Consider the following 20,581-nt stretch of genomic DNA (forward strand, 5'->3'; position numbering starts at 1 on the left):
ATCCTGGGCCTGGCTGTGTGTGCCCATTGACACACATAGCGTGGCTCTGCCTCACCCTCCACTCCCTTCTCACTGGATTTAACTGACAGCAGCAGTAGCCATTGCCCATTAATGCAGGAAGAGAGCCAAGCGGGCCTGCCAGTAGGGACAGCGCTGGCTTGAGAGCTGTTTCAGGTAAGGCTACAGTGTTTTTGCTGCATTTTTACCGTGTTTTGCACCTGTGAAAAAAAGGACACGTGACTCAAAAAGGCACCAAAAATGCAACTGGGTGCATTTTTTATGCATTTTTGCCACAGTTTTGATGTGTTTTCTATTCATTTCGATGGGGAGGAGCATTTTTGGTGTTTTTTTTTATGAATTGGACATGCACCATAACTGCATCAAGCAAGACTTTGAAAAATGCGACCGACCTGCAACTGACCAGCATGAAGAGTTCAATAGGATCAATGTTGATGTATTTTTCTCTCACTTTTTTAATGCAAAAATGGATAAGTGTGACAGCAGCATTTATGGGATGGGGGGGAGGCAAAAACAGTTTTTTTTTTTACCTTAATATAGAAAATGTAGTAAGGTAAAAAAAACTTTTGCCTTTAGGACCACTTTTAATAACATGATTGAGGTGCTAGAATTCTTTAAGCTGTACGTGGTGTTAATGAGCAATACGATTTTCATGAACAGTCTCAGGAACAATATGCACGGGCAGTGCATATTTGGCTGTGGAATTGATTTTCTTCTTTTTCACTTAGCTTTGATTAAATACACCCCTATTTGAATCATTTCAGTTAGAATAAAAACGATCTTTCAGGTAGCTTTAACAGCAACACCTGTTTTTTCATCAAATGGTAATGAATCCAATTTGACTGGGAAATAGAAATTAGCCCGTCATTAGCTGTGCATGTCTCTCTTCTTGCTGGTGCGAAAGTGTCCTACCACTGGCCAATTTTATCAAGCTCTCAATAAGAATTAACCACTTAACCTCCAGAAGGTTTTACCTCCTTCATGACCAGAGCATTTTTTTGCTATTCAGCACTGTGCTACTTTAACTGGCAATTGCTCGGCCATGCAACACTGCACTCGAATGAAAATTATCTTTTTTTTTCACACAAATAGAGCTTAATTTTGGTTGTATTTGATCACCACTGGGTTTTTCGTTTGATATTATATAAACAAAAGAAGACAGAACATTTTAAAGAAAAAAACTATATTTTCTACTTTCTGTTATAAAAAATATCCAATAAAATCAAATTTCTTCTTAAATGTAGGCCAAAATTTATTTTGCTACATGTCTTTGGTAAAAAAAAATTCACAATAAGTTTATATTAATTGGTTTGTGTTAAAGTTATAGCATCTACAAATTATGGTATACTGTATATCCTTGCATTTTGTTAAAATGCCAGGGCATTACAAACACCCCCCAAATGACCCCTTTTTGGAAAGTATAAATGCCAAGGTATTTGCTAAGCGGCATGTTGAGTCCATGAAAGATTTTTTTTGCCATAAGTTTTTGGAAAATGCCAAAAAAAGTTGTTGTTTTTTTTTACACAAACGTCACTTTAATGAGATATTTCTCACACATGCCATGGGTATATGTGCAATTACACCCCAAAACACATTCTGCTACTTCTCCTAAGTATGGGTATACCACATGTATGAGACTTTTTGGGAGCCTAGATGCATATGGGGGCCCAAAACTAATGACCATCTTCAGGCTTTCAAAGGATGTCATTTCCTCATTTCACTTCCTGACTACCTATCACAGTTCTGGAGGCCCTGAATTGCCAGGATAGTACAAATACGCCTCAAAATGACCCCTTTTTGGAAAGTAGAAAACCCAAAGCATTTGCTGAGAGGCATGCTTAGTCCATGAAAGATTTTATTTTTTGCTGTAAGTTTTTTTAAATACAAAGTTGTCATTTTTTTTTTTTTTGTATTAACAATTTTTATTGGTTTTCAAATAAGTAAACTTATAAACATAACAGACAAAAACATCGATGGCATAACTACACATAATCAAGTCCAATAGAGTCATACAGAGTCATACAAAATCAGTGCGGAAACAATCAGGATCTTAGATTCAGGCCGGCAAAGAGGAAATGAAGGAATCCCACGGGAGCCAAATCAACTCAAATACAGCAGATGAACAATTATGTAAGGCAGTCAAATACTCCATCCGTCTTACTTCAGCAATAAGTTTGTACAAAGTCAGCATTGTAGGGGGAGTAGAAGATAACCAACCCATAGGAATACTTCTCCTGGCCGCGGTCAGCACATGAGCAGCAAGTTTTCTGGCTGGTTTAGATAGACCCGGGAATGGCAAGCCTAGCAAAAAATGCAGAGGGTCAAAAGGGAGCGAGGCATGCAGCATTGATTGCAACAAGGAGCGGACTTCCTCCCAGAAAGGAACAATAGATTTACAAGTCCAAAAAATATGATAGAGAGAACCAGAATCCCTACCACAGCGCCAGCAGACAGGAGAAGCACTCGGGTTGAAAGCATGAAGAACCTCAGGTGTTTTGTACCATAACATCATAATCTTGTAAATGTTTTCCTTAAAAACCACACAGACAGAAGATTTAGATGCATTTACCCAAATATTCTTCCACGTTAGTAAACCAATATCACGTTGTACAAACTGAGACCACCTACGCATATAAAGGTGAGTTTCATTAGATAAAGGGGATGCGTCCAGAAGAATTTTATAAGTATTGGAGATGATACCCCTTTGGTGGGGGCCCTGCATACATAAACGTTCGAAGGGTGTAGGCTTCCCCAGAATCAATGAGGATGATAAAGTAGAGAAAAAATGGCATATTTGGAAATATATATATAGGTGATGAGGAGGTAAAGAAGCTTTTTTCTGGAGATCCGGGAATGAATGTAATTTACGAGTCACCGGATGTACCAAGTGACGTAATTGAAAAAGGTTAGATACCACCCAAAGAGACATCCGGGATATGGCCATATTGTCTGGCAGGTTAGGGTTATAGAGGATATTTGTCAGAGGGGAGCATTCAGAGGCCAGAGTAAATTGAGCCTTACATTTCTGCCATACCGTCAATGAAAATTGCATGGGACCAAGGAATAGATGACGGAAGGAAGAGACATCCACTGCCGCGGTTGACCAAAGGAGGGAACATGGATGAACTGGGGACAGTTGTAAAGATTCAATCTCAGTCCATGTATTGGGAGGGTGTTGCGTGGACCATGACAAAAGAAAACAAAGGTGAGTCGCATAATAATACTTGATTATATCCGGCGCTCCCAAACCTCCCCTAGAACGCGGAGAGAGCAGAACAGAACGTGCAATCCTGTGTCGCATATTGTGCCAGATAAAGTGTAGGAAAGATTTCTGAAGGGAGTGAAGCTTGGACATAGGGACGGGAACGGGGAGAGTCGCAAACAGATACAAGAGTTTGGGTAACACGGTCATTTTTAGAACATTAATGCGACCGAGGAAAGAGATGGGCAAGGCATCCCATTGTTTCAGAGAGCGAGAAATTGCTATGAACAAAGGGGGGAAATTGGCCTCGTATATGGATTGGTAAGAAAGAGAAATATTAGTATCTAAATATTTTAAAGAGTGTGTGCACCACCGATAGGGAAAGGCTTCCTGAAGCGAGGACAGAACGATAGGCGGGACATGTATTGGGAGTGCCTCAGTTTTGGACGTATTGACTTTGTAACCTGAAATAGCCCCAAATTGTTTCAAGGTCTTATGCAAAATCGGTAAAGAAGTATGGGGACTCGTAAGCGTGAGAAGAATGTCATCTGCAAATAACGATAATTTGTACTCATGGGAATGTGACTGTATCCCACGAATATCCGGGTTTGACCTAATAGCGATGGCCAAAGGTTCCAGACAAAGAATAAACAGTAAAGGAGAGAGTGGGCAGCCCTGACGTGTACCGTTTGACATCTGAAAGGGAGGCGAGAGAAAAGAAGCTAATCTGACCTGCGAGAGGGGGGATGAATAGAGGGCCTTCAGCGCTGCTACAAATGGACCTTTGAAACCAAATCTCTCCAAGACCATGAACATATAAGGCCAGCTTAAACGGTCGAAAGCTTTTTGAGCGTCCAAGCTTAATAACACAGTAGGGGTAGAGGACCTGTTAACCAGATCAACCAGATCAATAGTTCTCCTAGTGTTATCTGCGGCATGTCTGGCAGGTACAAAGCCCACTTGGTCCCTATGTATGATCTTGGAGATGATTCCGGACAATCGGTTAGCCAAAATTTTGGTAAAAATCTTGTAGTCAGAATTGAGTAGGGCAATGGGGCGGTAGTTGTCCACGATAGACTGGTCCTTATCGGGTTTAGGGATGACCGAGATATATGCACGGGAGAATTCGGTCTGGGGTATAATTCCCTTAAAAAGATCGTGATATAGAGAGAGGAGATGCGGTGCCAAAATACCAATAAAAGTTTTATAGTAGGAGTAGGGCAATCCGTCCGGTCCCGGAGCTTTACGAGAAGGGAGAAGTTTGATTGTGTTCAATAATTCCTCTAGTATAATGTCAGCATTAAGGGTGGCAATGTCTGAAGGTGAGATTCTCGGGAGTGACAATGCGTCAAAAAAATTATCAAATAATGACTGTGTGAGGGGTGGATGCAGGTCCGGGGTTAAACAGTTGTACAATTTCCCGTAAAATGAGCCAAAAAGAGTTGCTATAACCCGAGGGTCGTAAGTGGGGCTTCCATCTGGCTGTATTAGTAGGTCAGGCATCATAGAAGGGGACTGAGCTTTGAGACGATTGACTAACATACGATGGGACTTATTGGAAAATTCGTAGAATTTCTGCTTAACCCAAAGGAGGGATTGAGCAGTTTTACTGGAGTCAAGAGCTTTAACTTGATCCCGTAGAGAAGTTACCCTCTGGAGCCCAGGAATAGACGGCTTAGCCAATAACCGTCCTTCCGCCCAAGATAGCTGTTGTATGAGGGAAGCCCTAGCACTCGCCGAGGACTTTTTTAAACGAGAACCCATAGAAATACAGAGCCCTCGAAAAACCGCCTTATGGGCCTCCCATAGAGTTGAGGAGGAGGTTACGGAGCCAACATTGTGGGTGAAGTAGGCATCAAGTCCCTGCGACAATTCATCTCTAAGATGGTCTGTGGAAAGAAAGGTCTCATTAAGGCGCCAATGACAGGGTTTGGATATAACAGGGGGGAAAAAAAGGTTTAAAGTCAAAGAGGCATGGTCGGACCAAGTAATGGGATTAATATCAGAAGAAACCAGAAGTGGAAGCAATGGGGCAGAAACGAAAAAATGGTCTAGGCGAGAATAACTACGGTGAGGAGTAGAGTAAAAAGTGAATTGTTTATGGAGAGGATGTTTAATCCGCCATGCGTCAAAGAGACGATGCTCCCTAATCAATCTACGAAAATATTTTGAAGAGGAGCATTGCCGCTTCGAGGGAGTGGACTCAAAAAGAACCTTCCTGTCTTTATGGGGGGAAAGAATCAGATTGAAATCTCCCCCAACTATCACCTGCGAAGTGGAAATGGAATCCAGTTCGGCGAGTGTTTGGGATAGGAACTGCAATTGACCCGTGTTAGGGGCATATAAATTCAGCAGAACTAGGGGAGTCTCACCAAACATACACTCCAAAATAATGAAACGACCCTGTCGGTCAACTTTGGAGGAAACAACCCGAAGGGAGCAATGTGACCCAATCAAAATTGCCACCCCGGCTTTCCCAGAAGGATCAAAGGCCGAGTAGGCTCGGGGAAAAAATCTCGAGGCAAAACGAAAGGAGCCTGTAGATTTGAAATGGGTCTCTTGGACAAAAATGTCGTCTGCTCCTGAGGATCGAAATTCCTTCAAAGCCATCCACCTTTTTTGAATAGTTGAGGCCCTTAACATTATATGACAGAAACTTCAAAGCCATTATAAAATAACAGTGACTGGGCCACATGTATTAGCATGACAAATGGATGAAGTACCATCGATGTAGTAAAAAAAAAAAAAAAAAAAAACAGAAAACATAAAACATGCAAAAAACACAACAGAAAAAAATACACAATGAAGAACAGGTATCCGCGAGGATATAAACTTGGGAACGTCAACTAAGCCCAAGTCGTCTAGGCCAGTGGCTAGACAGTATCGGGGGCAGCACGACATCCGACACTTCCGGGAGGACGTCAAACCCGGCCAGAAGAAACAAAAACAAAATAAAATAAAATGCACCCAGCAAGGCCATGGCCGAACAAAACAGCACCAGATTCGCCACAAAAGGTCACCCCTGAGAATCCTCAGGCAGGAGGATCGCTTGATCGGGGAGGGCGTGGACGTTGCGGTATGCGTGTGGGTCTCCTCCGACCTCCGCGGACCGGTGTCCATATCTTGGAAGGGGTGGCATAAGGACGGGATGGAGTAGGCGGCGATGAGGGCATATCATCCAGTAGAGGTGGGAGTCCCAACTGCTTAAGGAAAGATTCCGCCTCTTGAAGATCTCGGAGAACAACATGGGTGTTGTCCCTAACAACCATCAGCTTGAAGGGGAACCCCCAACGATACAGGACACGATGATGCTGAAGATGTGTGGTGATCGGCTTCAAAGCACGCCGCTTAGCAAGAGTAATCGGCGAAAGATCACAGAAGAGTTGGAGTTTATCACCTTTAAACTCCAAGGAAGATTTGTGGCGGGCTGCTGATAGTAAGGCTTCTTTACTTTGGAAGTAGTGAAAGCGGACTATAACGTCACGTGGACTGGTTCCCTCAATTGGTTTAGGGCCCAGAGAGCAATGAGCCCTATCCATCCGCCAATCTGCTTCTTGAACCATGGGGGCAGTAGCGATGAAAAAGGACAGTAGATGGCGGTGCAATTGGGCATCAGCAACGGATTCGGACATACCACGTATACGGATATTTTGGCGCCGTTCCCTGTTTTCCAGGTCCTCCTGCTGGAGTTGCATTTGGGAAATGGAATGTTTCAGATAGGCGTTGTCTTCCTCCAAAACGTGAACGTATTGCACCAAACTTACTTTCCAATTTATCCGTGCGGTCCCCAATCTGGGCTATTTCCCCTCTGAGCTCATTAGCCAATTTTCCCACTTCAGCGGCTATGGAAGCGGTAATATTTCATAGAAAAATTTGCAGCTTGTCGTCTAACGCGGAGGTTGTGAGCGGAGGGGACGACTTTGTCGGCTGAGGACTAGGGGCAGGAAGATACCCTGGAGTAGGGTTGTCCATAGCCTCTCCTGCTTTCGATTGGGGGTCGTGATCCCCCATTTGTGGAAGGATCGGAGCAGAGGTTTGCAGCTGTGCTGAAATTAGGCAGGGTGCAGTACCCTCCGCGGCCGCTAGAGGTCCGGGATCGTTCCTCGGACCTCTGTCTATACTAGAGGCCGGGGATTGCGGCCTATAGAGGAAGCGCCGCAGTGGCGAGGGCCGCAGGTCCTGAGGCTGCGGGGAGGGGGGCTTCCAGCGCCCTATCTTCCCCATAGAAGCCTCTCCCTGGTGCTGGGCCGGGTGCTCGGTGATACGTGACTCACGCGAGGCAGAAGATCAGCAGCAGTGTGAAGCGGGTGAGTCACTCCTGGCCGGGGATGAGCGGAGCTCAGCAGAACACGTCTGCCATCATCCCTGGCCGCACATGCGCCCCCCCAAAGTTGTCATTTTATTGAGCTATTTCTCTCACATGCCATGGGTATATATGGAATTACACCCAAAAACACATTCTTCTACTTCTCCCGAGTATGGGGATACCACATATGTGAGACTTTTTGGGATCCTAGCTGCGTACGGGGGGCCAAAACCAATGACCACCTTCAGGCTTTCAAAGGGTGTAATTTCCTCATTTCACTTCCTGACTACCTATCACAGTATCAGGGGCCCTAAAATGCAAATATAACCCCCCCCAAATTACACCTTTCTGAATTGCCAGGCTAGTACAAATACTCCCCAAAATGACCACTTTTTGGAAAGTAGACAACCCAAGATATTTGCTGAGAGGCATATTGAGTTCATGGAAGATTTTATTTTTTTGCCACAGGTTTTTTAAAGATGAAAAAAAAAAGTTTTACGCAAAGTTGTCACTTTAATGAGATATTTTTCACACATGCCATGTGAAAAAAGTATAGGCTGAAACATAGGAGCTACCGCCCGCTGACCACCCCATGATCCTAATGCTGGGCATACATGTTGTGTCTGTAGTAAACACTGAATAAGACGTGTATGTCCCACCTGTCCTGGCCAACCTGGTCTCTGCATCAAGGACTTCTTCTGTCGCTACCACACCTTAGTGGAGTTTTAGTCTAGGGTACAGTACAGCACAGTATAGGGCACACAATTTTGAGAAGAGTCTCAAAAGATGTTAGGTAGTTAGGAAACTGTCTATCGCAGTTTGAGAGACCCTACAAATCTAAGGCTGTGATAGTGTTGTGAGCGATCAAGAGGTTAACTGGATGGCAATAGTGTGGCGGGCAATCTGACACTAGCTGAGAGGGATACTAAGCGACTCTGATGCTATCTGAAGTTACTTGTGACATTAAAGTGATACTAAACCCAGGACTGCATTCACTATAACTGGTCTTCCACAGTACACACAACATGGAAATGCAATTATTTTAGTAAATATAAACTGCTGAATACCTTTTCTCATCAGCAGTTAGAGCAATCTTGTGACTTCAGCAGAGCACTGGTCAAAGCTTGTAGGATGAGTTTTCTTTCTGCCGTAGGAGGATGTGAAAGTCCTGATCCTCTGTCTGGACAGTGCTGATTGGCCCTGTGCTGATCATATGCGCTCTCCCAAGAAAAAAAAAAAAACACCTCTTTAGCAATACACACCAAACTGAGCATGCACATGTGACTACGGATTCAGTCTGTATCAGGTGGTCATTTCAACAAGAGGAGGGGCAGAGAAGAAAGGATCAAACAGCCTTTTTACACATTGCAGAGGATTAACCCCTTAGGTTTCACAGTGAGTATAACAAGCATGCTTTACTGCATATACAGACTGATTTTACTGTTGTGGGTTTAGTAACACTTTAATACAGTGATCCTCAGTAAAAAAAAATGTTGTACACTGAACTAATGACACCAGTGACAGGGCAATCAATAGGTTAAATGTGCCTAACTAGGTGTATGCAAGCGTAAATGTGCTGCTTCTACTCACACAGGTCTGGTTACCTTCTCTCTCTGAACCAAAAGCGTCTCAGAGAGAGAAAATCCAGCCACAACCTGTGCTACAGCCAATCAGAAGGTCCAAGGCCAAAATCATTGGCCAGCACCTGCTGACAAAATTGCGCTGTAGCCAGTGACAGTGTGGGTCAGCAGGGCGTGCCCTGAACCCAGAAGAAGCTGGATCATGTACATGTATGTGATCCAGCCTGGCTATGCCGCCCACCCACAGTAAATGTACTCTGGGTATGCAGCAAGCAGTGAAGGGACCACAGATGATACAGCAGTGTAAAACTGGCCAGTAGCAGGACATTTTTAATTATGGGAGAATTGTCTGAAATGTGCTAGAGACAAAGAGTACAGGCAGGTGTTTTAGTAAAAGAATTAGGAGACCACAGATGACACAGAAGTGTAAGGCTACATTCGCATAAGCAAGCGGCTAGCTGTGGCCGCTGAGCCCATCCATGTCAATGAGAGTTCGGCCACAGCTATCTGTGGCTGTTTGCACAGCCAGCAATTACCTGTGATGATTGCTGCTGGACACAAACACATTGTATAAGTATGGTGGCTGCAGCTAACTGCTCACAAGTGGTAAAAACAACTGAAGTAATCAGCAGATTTCCACTGCTATCTTTCGCACTGGGCCAGATTGACCATGCGAGTATAGCCCAAAATTGACCAGCAGCAGGACAATTTTAAATAGCATGGTTAGTCCCAAATATACTAGAGACAAAAAGCATAGGTTGGGGTTCTATTATGACAATTAAGATACTGTAGAGCAGGGGTCTCCAAACTATGGCCCTCCAGGTGTTGAGGAACTGCAAGTCCCATGAGGCCTTGCAAGACTGACAGCCACAGGCAAGACTCCAAGAGGCAGAGGCATGCTGGGGCTTGTAGTACTTCAACAGCTGGAGGTCCATAGTTTGGAGACCCCTGCTGTAGAGGATACAGTAGTTTTTCTATGGGGGGGATGACCGTGAGTGATCTAATGAGATAGTATAGGCGCACACAGGGGCAGACTGACCATTTGAAAACTCAGGCACTGCCCGAGGGCCCGGGGTCAGTAGGGGGCCCCATGAGATGCCCCTGTTACGTTTTTCATAGGCTTTTTTGAGTTTGGGCATGGACACAGGGGCCCCATGATCCCCTATTGCCCGGGGGCTCCATGAGTTGTCAGTCCGCCCCTGGCTGCACACTATTCTCGCACTTCGTTTTTTTTGGAGTAATGCCACGGCATGCTACAAACAAAGGTAGCTCAAAGAACAGATGGTAAGTAACAAGTGACTGCTCCAAGCACCCCAAACTTCAAAAGAAGACCCTATCAACATAACATAGAAATGTAAAATAAAAAAAATAAAAAAAATCACAAAAAAATGGAAACTCCTAATTACCGCCCCTGAAAACACAAACCCAGTTTAACCTAAAGGAGAGGCCCCATCAACATAAAATGAAAATCAATGTAACTCTAAAATGAATGCAAACCCCACACTGAAACAAAAGCCCCCATTTTAAAAGTTCACTAAACACATATCACAAAAAAATTATCAATAAATGCTGTATTACATGCTATTCATACTCAGTCACTATGAGATTAATTTTCTGTTTTGCAAAAATCCTGATTAATCCTGCTGTTCTCTATCTCCCCCTTCTGTTCATGTCCCCAATTCAGCTAGGGATTTTGCAGCTGTAGAGGCAACTCTTCACATGCTCAGTTTTCAGTGCGTTTCTATGCTTAGCATTTCCTCCCTATTACATCTGAGTAGCCCATGTGACTATAGAGTCACACTTGTGGGGCTATACACAGTGGTAAATGACAGCCCGCTCCCTCCCTTCCTCCCTCCTCCTCCATGCCCAATAACCAGCTAAACACAATGGTGGTGAGATATTACATGTAGATTGATGGAGACTTCACCTCCCTCTCATTCTAAGACACAGACTGGAGGGAAGTGACACAGCCTGTGACTGGCAGTAATAGAGGGGAAATCTTCCAATGGGAACACTAGTTCTGGTGAGCTGGGGGTCCCCTAGGGATTCCCTTAATTTGCAGGAATTTTCCTTTCACTTCCTGTTTTGGCTGTTCCTTTTCTTCCTGTTTTGGCTATGGGACAGGAAGTAAAAGGAATTCAATCCAATGGGGAACATATGGCAAAAAATAAGCTTACAGGGGTTAAGACCCTCCCTTACTCTATCCAAAATGAAGCAAATGTTTTGCCTATAGTTCTACTTTAAGTCACTGGTCACACTGATCTGACTTTGAAATTGCGCAACTTCCAGTGAAGTCACACAATTTCAAAGCTGGATACCATTCTGACTTGAGGTGCGACTTGCAAGACATCTGCGGCTTGCAAGACACAGATGTCTATGCAAGTCACACCTGAAGTGGTGCATGCACTACTTTAGATATCGGTGAGTCGGAATCGCACCAATATTACCTCTGTAATTGCGGTCATATCGCATGGCATGGCAAATTGAATGGCAAGTTGCTAAAGGAAAGCTTGCTATGGAGAGGATAGCAGCTAATAGTAACCAATGACCTTCAATAAACCACAAAATAAAATTATAGACAAAAACAACAACAATAATAATAATAATAATAAAAGCACAATAGTGTTAGTCCAAAGAGCTAGCAGTCAGCACTAAAGTACAGTGTCCAAAAATAAATAGTGTATAGTTTATTAATTGTTATGGTTGATTAACCGCTTTCCCACCACCCTACAGTAGAACTACTGCTACAGGGCGGCAGGGCTGCACAAAATCATGTATATATAAGTGAGTTGCATTTCCAGGTAGGGGCTGCCCCACCCATGCCGCCATTGGTGGCTAGGGATGTCGATCACCGGGTCCCGGCCAGAGATTCCCCGCCAGCACCCAGCAATCGCTATGTAAAGCTGACTGGGGAGAGACCTGTGTGTAAACAACACAGGTCTCTCTCCTGCCAGCAAGGACATGCTGCTTTGTATTTCTCTGCAGCAGAGAAATACAAAGCAGCATGTTTCCCTAGTAAAACACACACAACACGTGATGTAAAACAGCACACTGTTAACCCTTTGATCACCCCAGATGTTAATCCCTTCCTGCCCAGTGTCATTATTACAGTGACAGTGCTTTTTACTAGCACTGATCACTGTATTAGTGTCACTGGGGATGTCAGTGACAGTTAGTAAGTTCCCCCCCAGTGTCAGAATGCCCGGCACAGTCCTGCTAAAAGATTGTATAAAAACAAAAATAAAAGTTTCAGTATATATACCGCCATTCGTGGACGCTATAACCTTCACATAAACCAATTAATTTACACGTATTGGGATTTTTTTTTAGCAAAGACCTGTAGCAGAATACATTTTGGCCTAAATTTATGAAGAAATTTGATTTTTTAATTTTTTTTACTGGATAAGTTTTATAGCAAAAAGTCAAAAAATTTTGTTTATAGCGCAAAACATAAAAAATGCAGAGGTGATCAAATACCAATGAAAGAAAGCGTTATTTGTGGGAAAAAAGGATGTAAATTCCATTTAGGTGCAGCGTTGCATGACCGCGCAATTATCAATTAAATTAACGCAGCGCCGTATCGCAAAGAATTGACCTGGTCAAGAAGGGGGGTAAATCCTCTGGAGGGCAAGTGGTTAAAGTACAACTTCCAGAAATGAATAGTTCATAGTTGTATTAATTGTTCTATTAGTCAAGCAGCTCCCTATGCCTCCGGGTCACATGTGACAGCAGGAACTCCGCTTTCTCATGGTGTTAAGGCGTGCGACCACCGAGTGGCAGTAAAGAGTCAGGTGAGATAGAAGCGCTCCTCCCCCTCCAGTCCGGGTCTCCAGTGGTTACCGTGGAAGCGAGCGGTAAACACTGAGGTGAGGGAAGCTGGAACGTGTGCGGGCGCCGGGTTGTGATTCTTTGTATGTTCAGAACTTTTGCTGTTGTCATGACCGCGTGTCCGAGGTTTATCCAAGTCTTAGTTTTATTACAATTATCCCGCGTGCTTCCAACATGAGCCCCGTTCATGAGGAGTGCGGATGGTGATCGGACTGGCCAGCAGGTGGCGGTGTGAGGTGCTCGGTGGGCTTGGAGGGAGAGCTGTGGAGGGTTTGCACTTCATCTGATGGGACCTGTGAGGCTCTTCCGGGTATAGAGGAGAGGAAGGGGGGTTTGTTTATGTGCATTGATGGCTGTGTGTATATTCATTTATATATGGAGACCTCTATTTCATTTGTCTATTTCAACATTTTTTTTTTTGCATACAAAGCTATTTAGTTGATTAACTAATAGTGGTTGGAGCTGGCCTGGCTGTGCAGTCTGGTGGTCACCCAAGCGTCACTGTTAAATGTGTGAAGCACTACTGCCCCAATGGACACAATGGGGGGAGATAATACAAAGTGTCTGAGCCGCTTTCCATCTCAGCTGGTGGTGTCACCCATAGCAACCTGTCAGGGTCTTTCTTTCCTGTTTACTGAGCTCCAGTTCAGACAAAGCTTTCCTCAGGCACTTTTTATTATAATGAGGGCAGCACAGTGGCTAAATGGTTAGCTCTTCCACCTGGCAGTACTAGGGTTGTTGGTTTGAATCCCAGCCACGGCACCTCCTGCCTGGAGTTTCCATGTTCTCCCTGTGCCTGCGTGGGTTTCCGCTGGGTACTCCGGTTTCCTCCCACACTCCAAAAACATGCTGGTAGGTTAATTGGCTCCTGTCTAAATTGGCCCTAGTATGTGTATGTATGAATGTGAGTTAGGGACCTTAGATTATACACCCCTTGAGGGTTAGGGACTGATGTGAATGTACAATATATATGTGAAGCGCTGCGTAAATTGACGGCGATATATAAGTACCTGTAATAAACTAAACCCATTGATTTAGGCTACTTTCACCCTGATCCTAGCAAACATGTATGTGCGTTTTTACTGTTTTTTTTTTTTTTTTTTTACAGGACATGTGATTCAAAAATGCACCACAGGTGCTTTTTTGACGCATGTTTGCTGTGTTTTCCATTCATTTAGATGGGGAGGTGTTTTTTTTTTTTTACCACACCAAAAATGCAGCAAGCAAGATTGTAGCTTCCCTAGCAGTCTGATTATGTCCATATTTCTGTGCTCAAAGCGGTACATTTCTTTGCATGGAAATATGTATTTTTTTTATTGTAGGCCTGTAATTTTTAGGAATAACTCACTGAAATTTGTCCGAACAAGAGTCTAGTAAACATCCCGGGTATGTTAAAATTTGAAACACAAAATTATAAATTAATAAATAATCATAAAAAATAATAATACATTTAATTCAATAATATAATCAAACCAAAAACACTGAAATTTGAAATAGAGCGCCAAGTTCGCACATTACTGAGCAAAGTTGCAAAATCGTTTTCAGTGTCTGATGACGAATTTCCCCCACGAATCATTATCACTCAATTCTGCAAGTGGTTCTGATTTACTATCGCTGTTCTCTAGCTGGTATAAAACTGCTTTTGACCTAAAGGGATGCTTTTTGGACGCCATGGACATTTCTCAGTTTCCAGGCAGAAAGAACAATAAAAAAAATGCAGGCAGGGCACAGGACAAAGCACTAGGGACAATATGTATGTGAAATGGTTTGATACAGTAATGTGATTTTAGTGAATGTCACTTTTACAACTTTCAAATTTCCCACCAGTTCTGTCCCCGTACATCCTGACGTTGCAGGGAACGGAACCCGGAAGACAGATGCCGGCATCGGCCGGAGGACATTGCAAGGCACAGTGCAGGAGGGACATTGTGGGAGCGCAGGACAAGGTAAGTGAAGAACAGATCCCGGAGCAGCACTGCAAGGTATTCCCGAGTGTAGCTCGGGTTACCGCTTGTGGTGCTGAAACTTTACCCCGAGCTACACTCGGGAATACCGCCGGAGAGGTTAAGAAATGCACCTAGCCCGCAACAGAACAGTGTGATGAGTTCTACAATATTAAATAATACATGGTCACACATTATTCTTCCGCTTTTTTTTTAAATGCAAAAGCAGAAAAAAATGGACCAGTGTAAAAGCCTTAAGGGCCAGTTCACACTACATGCGTTTCAGTGCTCTTTTTTTTTTTTCCTGCTTCCAAAATGCACAGAAAGTATGTTATGTGGTTGTCAATGTCATAAGTCACATCAGTGCTTGCATTCCGGATACAGAAAAAAAAAAAACAGGATGAATTTTTCCTGCACAGAACTGTATTTGTACATGGTAAAACACATCAACAATGCACCAAAACCACACTGGAACGCATGTCCCTATTTAAACTGAAGAAAAAGAGAGGTGAATAAATTAACTGGAATGCATCAAAAACGCATCAGAACACATCAAAAATGCCCTAAAACGTGCATGCAGAAACACATCTGGACTTCTTTTCTTTAGTGTGAACTGGCCGCAAGGCTAAGTTCACCTTTGCAACATGTTGCATGTTCCACCCGTTTTTAGGGTGGAACATGTAACATGTTGGCATAGCTGCAGCCTTGCCTGCCGCAGCCTCCCTCCATCTGACAAATAGTATGGGGAAGCTTCTCCCTGTACTATCTGCCAAATTTGAAAACAGTGCGGCCCTGCGGGGCTCCACCCACACGGTCACGTCATTCATTCACTGACTTCCGTGAATGAATGAACTGCAAGTCCGACAACCTTAGTGGTAATGCCACTCAGTCAGCCCATGCTCTGGAGAGATCCCAAGTTTAATGTCAGGATCCACCCAAATTCCTGGCACACAGCTGGCTCAGCCTGTCAGCGAGCCGCTGAGAACCTGAGCCAGCCCCCCCCTCCGCAGACTGACACTCCAGTGAGCTGAGCACTGGAGGGGCAGAGCGTCATTGAGCACAGGTGTGTCAGAAGTTAGAAGTTTCTTCTGCTGTCAGGTGCTGAGATTCTAACGGTGCTCCAGCTGCTGTGTATGAGAAGGGAGTGTGGTGAAATCTTTCCCAGCTCTTCTGGCTCCTTCCTGGGGAAGCCATGGAGGCCAACGGGGCTTCTGCTGGGAGCTCACAGATTTCCCCTGGACTGACAGGTGATATGCCTGCCTCAGTGCAAGCCGGGTGATCTATCTGCCCCAGGTGAAGATGAAGATGTGGAGTCCATTTGGGAGAGAGTGGTGGCCGGGATTAAGGTCTTGAATAAGGAGCGAGACAAGCTCTACAAACTCAGAGCGGAGTTGAAGCGATTGCGAAAGCAGCGTGAGAGCATGTACAGTATCTCACAGAAGTGAGTACACCCCTCACATTTTTGTAAATATTTTATTATATCTTTTCATGTGACTACACTGAAGAAATGACACTTTGTTATAATGTAGTGAGTGTACAGCTTGTGTAAATTTGCTGTCCCCTCAAAATAACTCAACACAGCCATTAATGTTTATACCGCTGGAAACAAAAGTGAGTACACTAAGTGAAAATGTCCAAATTGGGCCCAAATTGTCAATATTTTGTGTGACCACCATTATTTTCCAGCACTGCCTTAACACTCTTGGGCATAGAGTTCACCAGAGCTTCATAGGCTGCCACTGGAGGCTTCTTCCACTCCTCCATGATGACATCACGGAGCTGGTGGATGTTAGAGACCTTGCACTACTCCATCTTCTGTTTGAGGATGCCCCACAGATGCTCAATAAGGTTTAGGTCTGGAGACATGTTTGGCCAGTCCATCACCTTTACCCTCAACTTCTTTAGCAAGGCAGTGGTCGTCTTGGAGGTGTGTTTGGGGTCCTTATGTTGGAATACTGCCCTGCAGCCCAGTCTCCGAAGGGAGTGGATCATGTTCTGCTTCAGTATGTCACAGTACATGTTGGCATTCATGGTTCCCTCAATGAACTGTAGCTCCCCAGTGTCGGCAGCACTTATTCAGGCCCAGACCAAGACACTCCCACCACCATGCTTGACTGTAGGCAAGACACACTTGTCTTTGTACTCATCTGGTTGCCGTCACACATGGTTGACACCATCTGAACCAAATAAGTTTATCTTTGTCTCATTAGACCACAGGACAAGGTTACAGTAATTTATGTCCTTAGTCTGCTTGTCTTCAGCAAAGGTTGCAGGCTTTCTTGTGCATCATCTTTAGAAGAGGCTTTCTTCAGCAGCACTCGCACTTCTATTTCTCAAAGACAACCTCTGGATATGACACTGAGCACATGCACTCAACTTCTTTTGGTCGACCATGGCGAGGCCTGTTCTGAGTGGAACCTAACCTGTTAAACAGCTGTATGGTCTTGGCCACTGTACTGTAGCTCAGTTTCAGGATCTTGGCAATCTTCTTATAGCCTAGGCCATCTTTATGTAGAGCAACGATTCTTTTTTTTCAGATCCCCAGAGAGGTCTTTGCCATGAGGTGCCATGCTGAACTGCCAGTGACCAGTATGAGAGAGTGAGAGCGATAACACCAAATTTAACACACCTGCTCCCCATTCACATCTGAGACCTTGTAACACTAACGAGTCACATGACATCGGGGAGGGAAAATGGCTAACTGGGCCCAATTTGGACATTTTCACTTAGGGGTGCACTCACTTTTGTTTCCAGTGGTTTAGACATTAATGGCTGTGTGTTGAGTTATTTTGAGGGGACAGCAAACTTACACTGTTATACAAGTTGTACACTCACTACTTTACATTGTAGCAAAGTGTCATTTCTTCAGTGTTGTCACATGAAAAGATATAATAAAATATTTACAAAAATGTGAGGGGTGTACTCACTTCTGTGAGATACTGTATAACCGGAATCGTTGATCCATGGATTCGGAAATCCAATTGGCTAAAGTCTGGGTAGAACACCAGGAAACCATTGTGGCCATGATGGAAGGGAGAGATGGGCCTTTCAAGATGAAATTTTGTAATGACAGAAGGTTTGCAAGGAAGGCAAAGATGGAGGTGGAGGCCCCTTCAGGATGAGTTAAGCAGCCCTATGCCTTCTCAGGAGGCATGCTAAGGATGATCTGGTCAATGAAGTATCCATTGCGGGGGAATCCACTGGTGTTTGGTGAAGACTTGCCTGATAAGGTAAAGCCTATCAAGCCCCAAACAGTGGATAAAACTATGTGCCTTTTAACACAGAGACTAATGCTGACAGTTTGCCCATTGACTCTCAGCCTGGTGACCCCATGTTCAGCAATGCTTTGACTGATGGTGTTAGAGCCTAATACAAAGCTGCTTGCCCAGTCACAACTGCTGAACAAGGCTCTATAGTGCAGCATCAGGTGACCAGTGGTATTGCAGTGAAGTCTGTGGCTGCGCCTGATGGAAAGGTTAATGTCTGTGTGACTGATAACAGTTTTTACAATACAAGTGTGATGGACCGTCCTACCAGCGCAGGTGTGGTGGACCGTCCTACCAGCGCAGGTGTGGTGGACCGTCCTACCAGCGCAGGTGTGGTGGACCGTCCTACCAGCGCAGGTGTGGTGGACCGTCCTACCAGCGCAGGTGTGGTGGACCGTCCTACCAGCGCAGGTGTGGTGGACCGTCCTACCAGCGCAGGTGTGGTGGACCGTCCTACCAGCGCAGGTGTGGTGGACCGTCCTACCAGCGCAGGTGTGGTGGACCGTCCTACCAGCGCAGGTGTGGTGGACCGTCCTACCAGCGCAGGTGTGGTGGACCGTCCTACCAGCGCAGGTGTGGTGGACCGTCCTACCAGCGCAGGTGTGGTGGACCGTCCTACCAGCGCAGGTGTGGTGGACAGTCCTACCAGCGCAGGTGTGGTGGACAGTCCTACCAGCGCAGGTGTGGTGGACAGTCCTACCAGCGCAGGTGTGGTGGACAGTCCTACCATCTCAGATCCATCTGTGAATAGTAATGTGCAGACTAATACTGCGTCAGTGTGGGGCCTTAGCCTGGATTAGCCTACCTTTGCTCAGGTGTAAGGCTCTGTTCCTGGTAATGTTATCAAGGCAGGGCAGCAGTCGAAGGGGAACTCCACTTCAAAGCGGGTTTTCCCCCACACAAACCACCACTTTGAGTACCCCAGGGTCAGGTCTTGGGTCTCTGGCCTCTGCTGGGGGTCCAAGACAAAATGTCGTAATACTTAAATGGGAAGGTGGTGCAGTCCCTACAGCAAGGCGTGTGGTGGTTGATTTGATCTTGGGGATGGGTTTCAGGGCAAATGACCTCTATGCCCTTATTCGTGTAGCTGGTAGCTGGGAATACACCATGAGCTTCACCAGGCCAGAGGGTCTTGACCTGTTTTGGGAATGGTATGAAGCTCAGTGCAGGTCAAGCCCTGAATGGAAAGGTCTTACACCAGTTGCTGTCTCTCAGAGGTCAACAATAAAATAGATAACCATCATCCTCAGTAATGAGAGTGTTCCTGCTTGGCACCTAGTTGAGACATTATTGGGAGGTTTTGACAAAACCGGATACAATTCTTGATGAGCGCAACATCTGAACTGGGGGTTGGTTGGTAACAGTCAGGTTGGTCCGTCACCTGCCCTCCTCCTCTTTTTTAGGAAGGGACAGGATGACTATTTTCTATATTGGTCAGCCAAAGCTGTGTCACTGGTGTGGAGAAAAGGGGCATTTTAGCTTCTCATGTTTAGCTTTAATATGTTCAGTGTGTCAGGGTAACGGTCATGTGGCAAAGGACTGCACCCAGATAAGGTGCAACCTGTGCCTATGCCTTGGCTACCCTGCGCGGAGAAAGAGGTGATGGATGAACTGTTAAGGCTGGACGTTGAATTGACGTTGATAGAATTAGCAGATTGGGTGATAATTTATATAATTTCCTCCTATGTAAGAGAATAAACCTCCTTATTTAGATACATATCTTTAAAGTTCATAATTACTTGGCGGTAGAGTGTTTCCTTAATATTTGGTACTGGCCCTTTAAATGAGCTTGATACGTTTGTTTCTCTTGAATACCAAGGTTTAATTTTGGTTTGAATGTTTCTGATTCTAACAATCCGTTTTAATTACCGACTTTTATATTATATCGATGCCAATGTAAATATTTTAATATTTTGATTCTCATTTAGTACTTACTATGAATATTCACTCTGCTACTGGTGTATGATTAGATGGTCATAGCTATATGAAATGTGATATATTATTTTGTTACTATTGAATCTGCAGAGATCGAGCAGTATTGTATTGGTATAATGCCGTTTTGATTCTGCAATGCAGATTGTGTGTGGTGTGTGTATGTGTGTGTGTGTGTGTGTGTGTGTATATATATATATATATATATATATATATATATATATATATATATATATATATATATATATATATAGTTAACGTGGCGTCTGACATCCATTCTGCTCTGTGAGGACGTCGAATGACGAAACGCGTAGGGTGGGGCTTAATGGATGTGACGTCAGGACGTTCCCTGTGACTGTCGGCTGCTCGTCCACGGTGAGCGGGACTCGTCCCTTTTAATTTCAATGCTGTTTGTGCTGGTGTCGGCTGGGACACCTTCTTTGTGAGTGCATACCTTGTTTTAAATAAAATTTAGTGGTTTTTAAATGTGCTGCACCATCATGTCC

General features: G+C 44.5%; 1 protein-coding gene across 1 annotated transcript in view; it reads left to right on the plus strand.

Annotated features, from left to right (window-relative positions):
• Positions 1-18,397: 18,397 nt before the first annotated feature.
• Positions 18,398-20,581, plus strand: part of FBXO15 (F-box protein 15) — a 262,215-nt gene continuing 260,031 nt past the window's right edge. The window contains exon 1 of the mRNA XM_089682167.1: positions 18,398-18,886. Within this exon, the coding sequence (XP_089538293.1) occupies positions 18,398-18,886 (489 nt within the window). The remainder of the gene's footprint in view (positions 18,887-20,581) is intronic.

Source organism: Staurois parvus, unplaced genomic scaffold (assembly GCF_062004578.1).
Source record: "Staurois parvus isolate SC_StPar_1 unplaced genomic scaffold, SC_StPar_1.0 ptg000287l, whole genome shotgun sequence".
Classification (NCBI taxonomy): Eukaryota; Metazoa; Chordata; class Amphibia; order Anura; family Ranidae; genus Staurois; species Staurois parvus.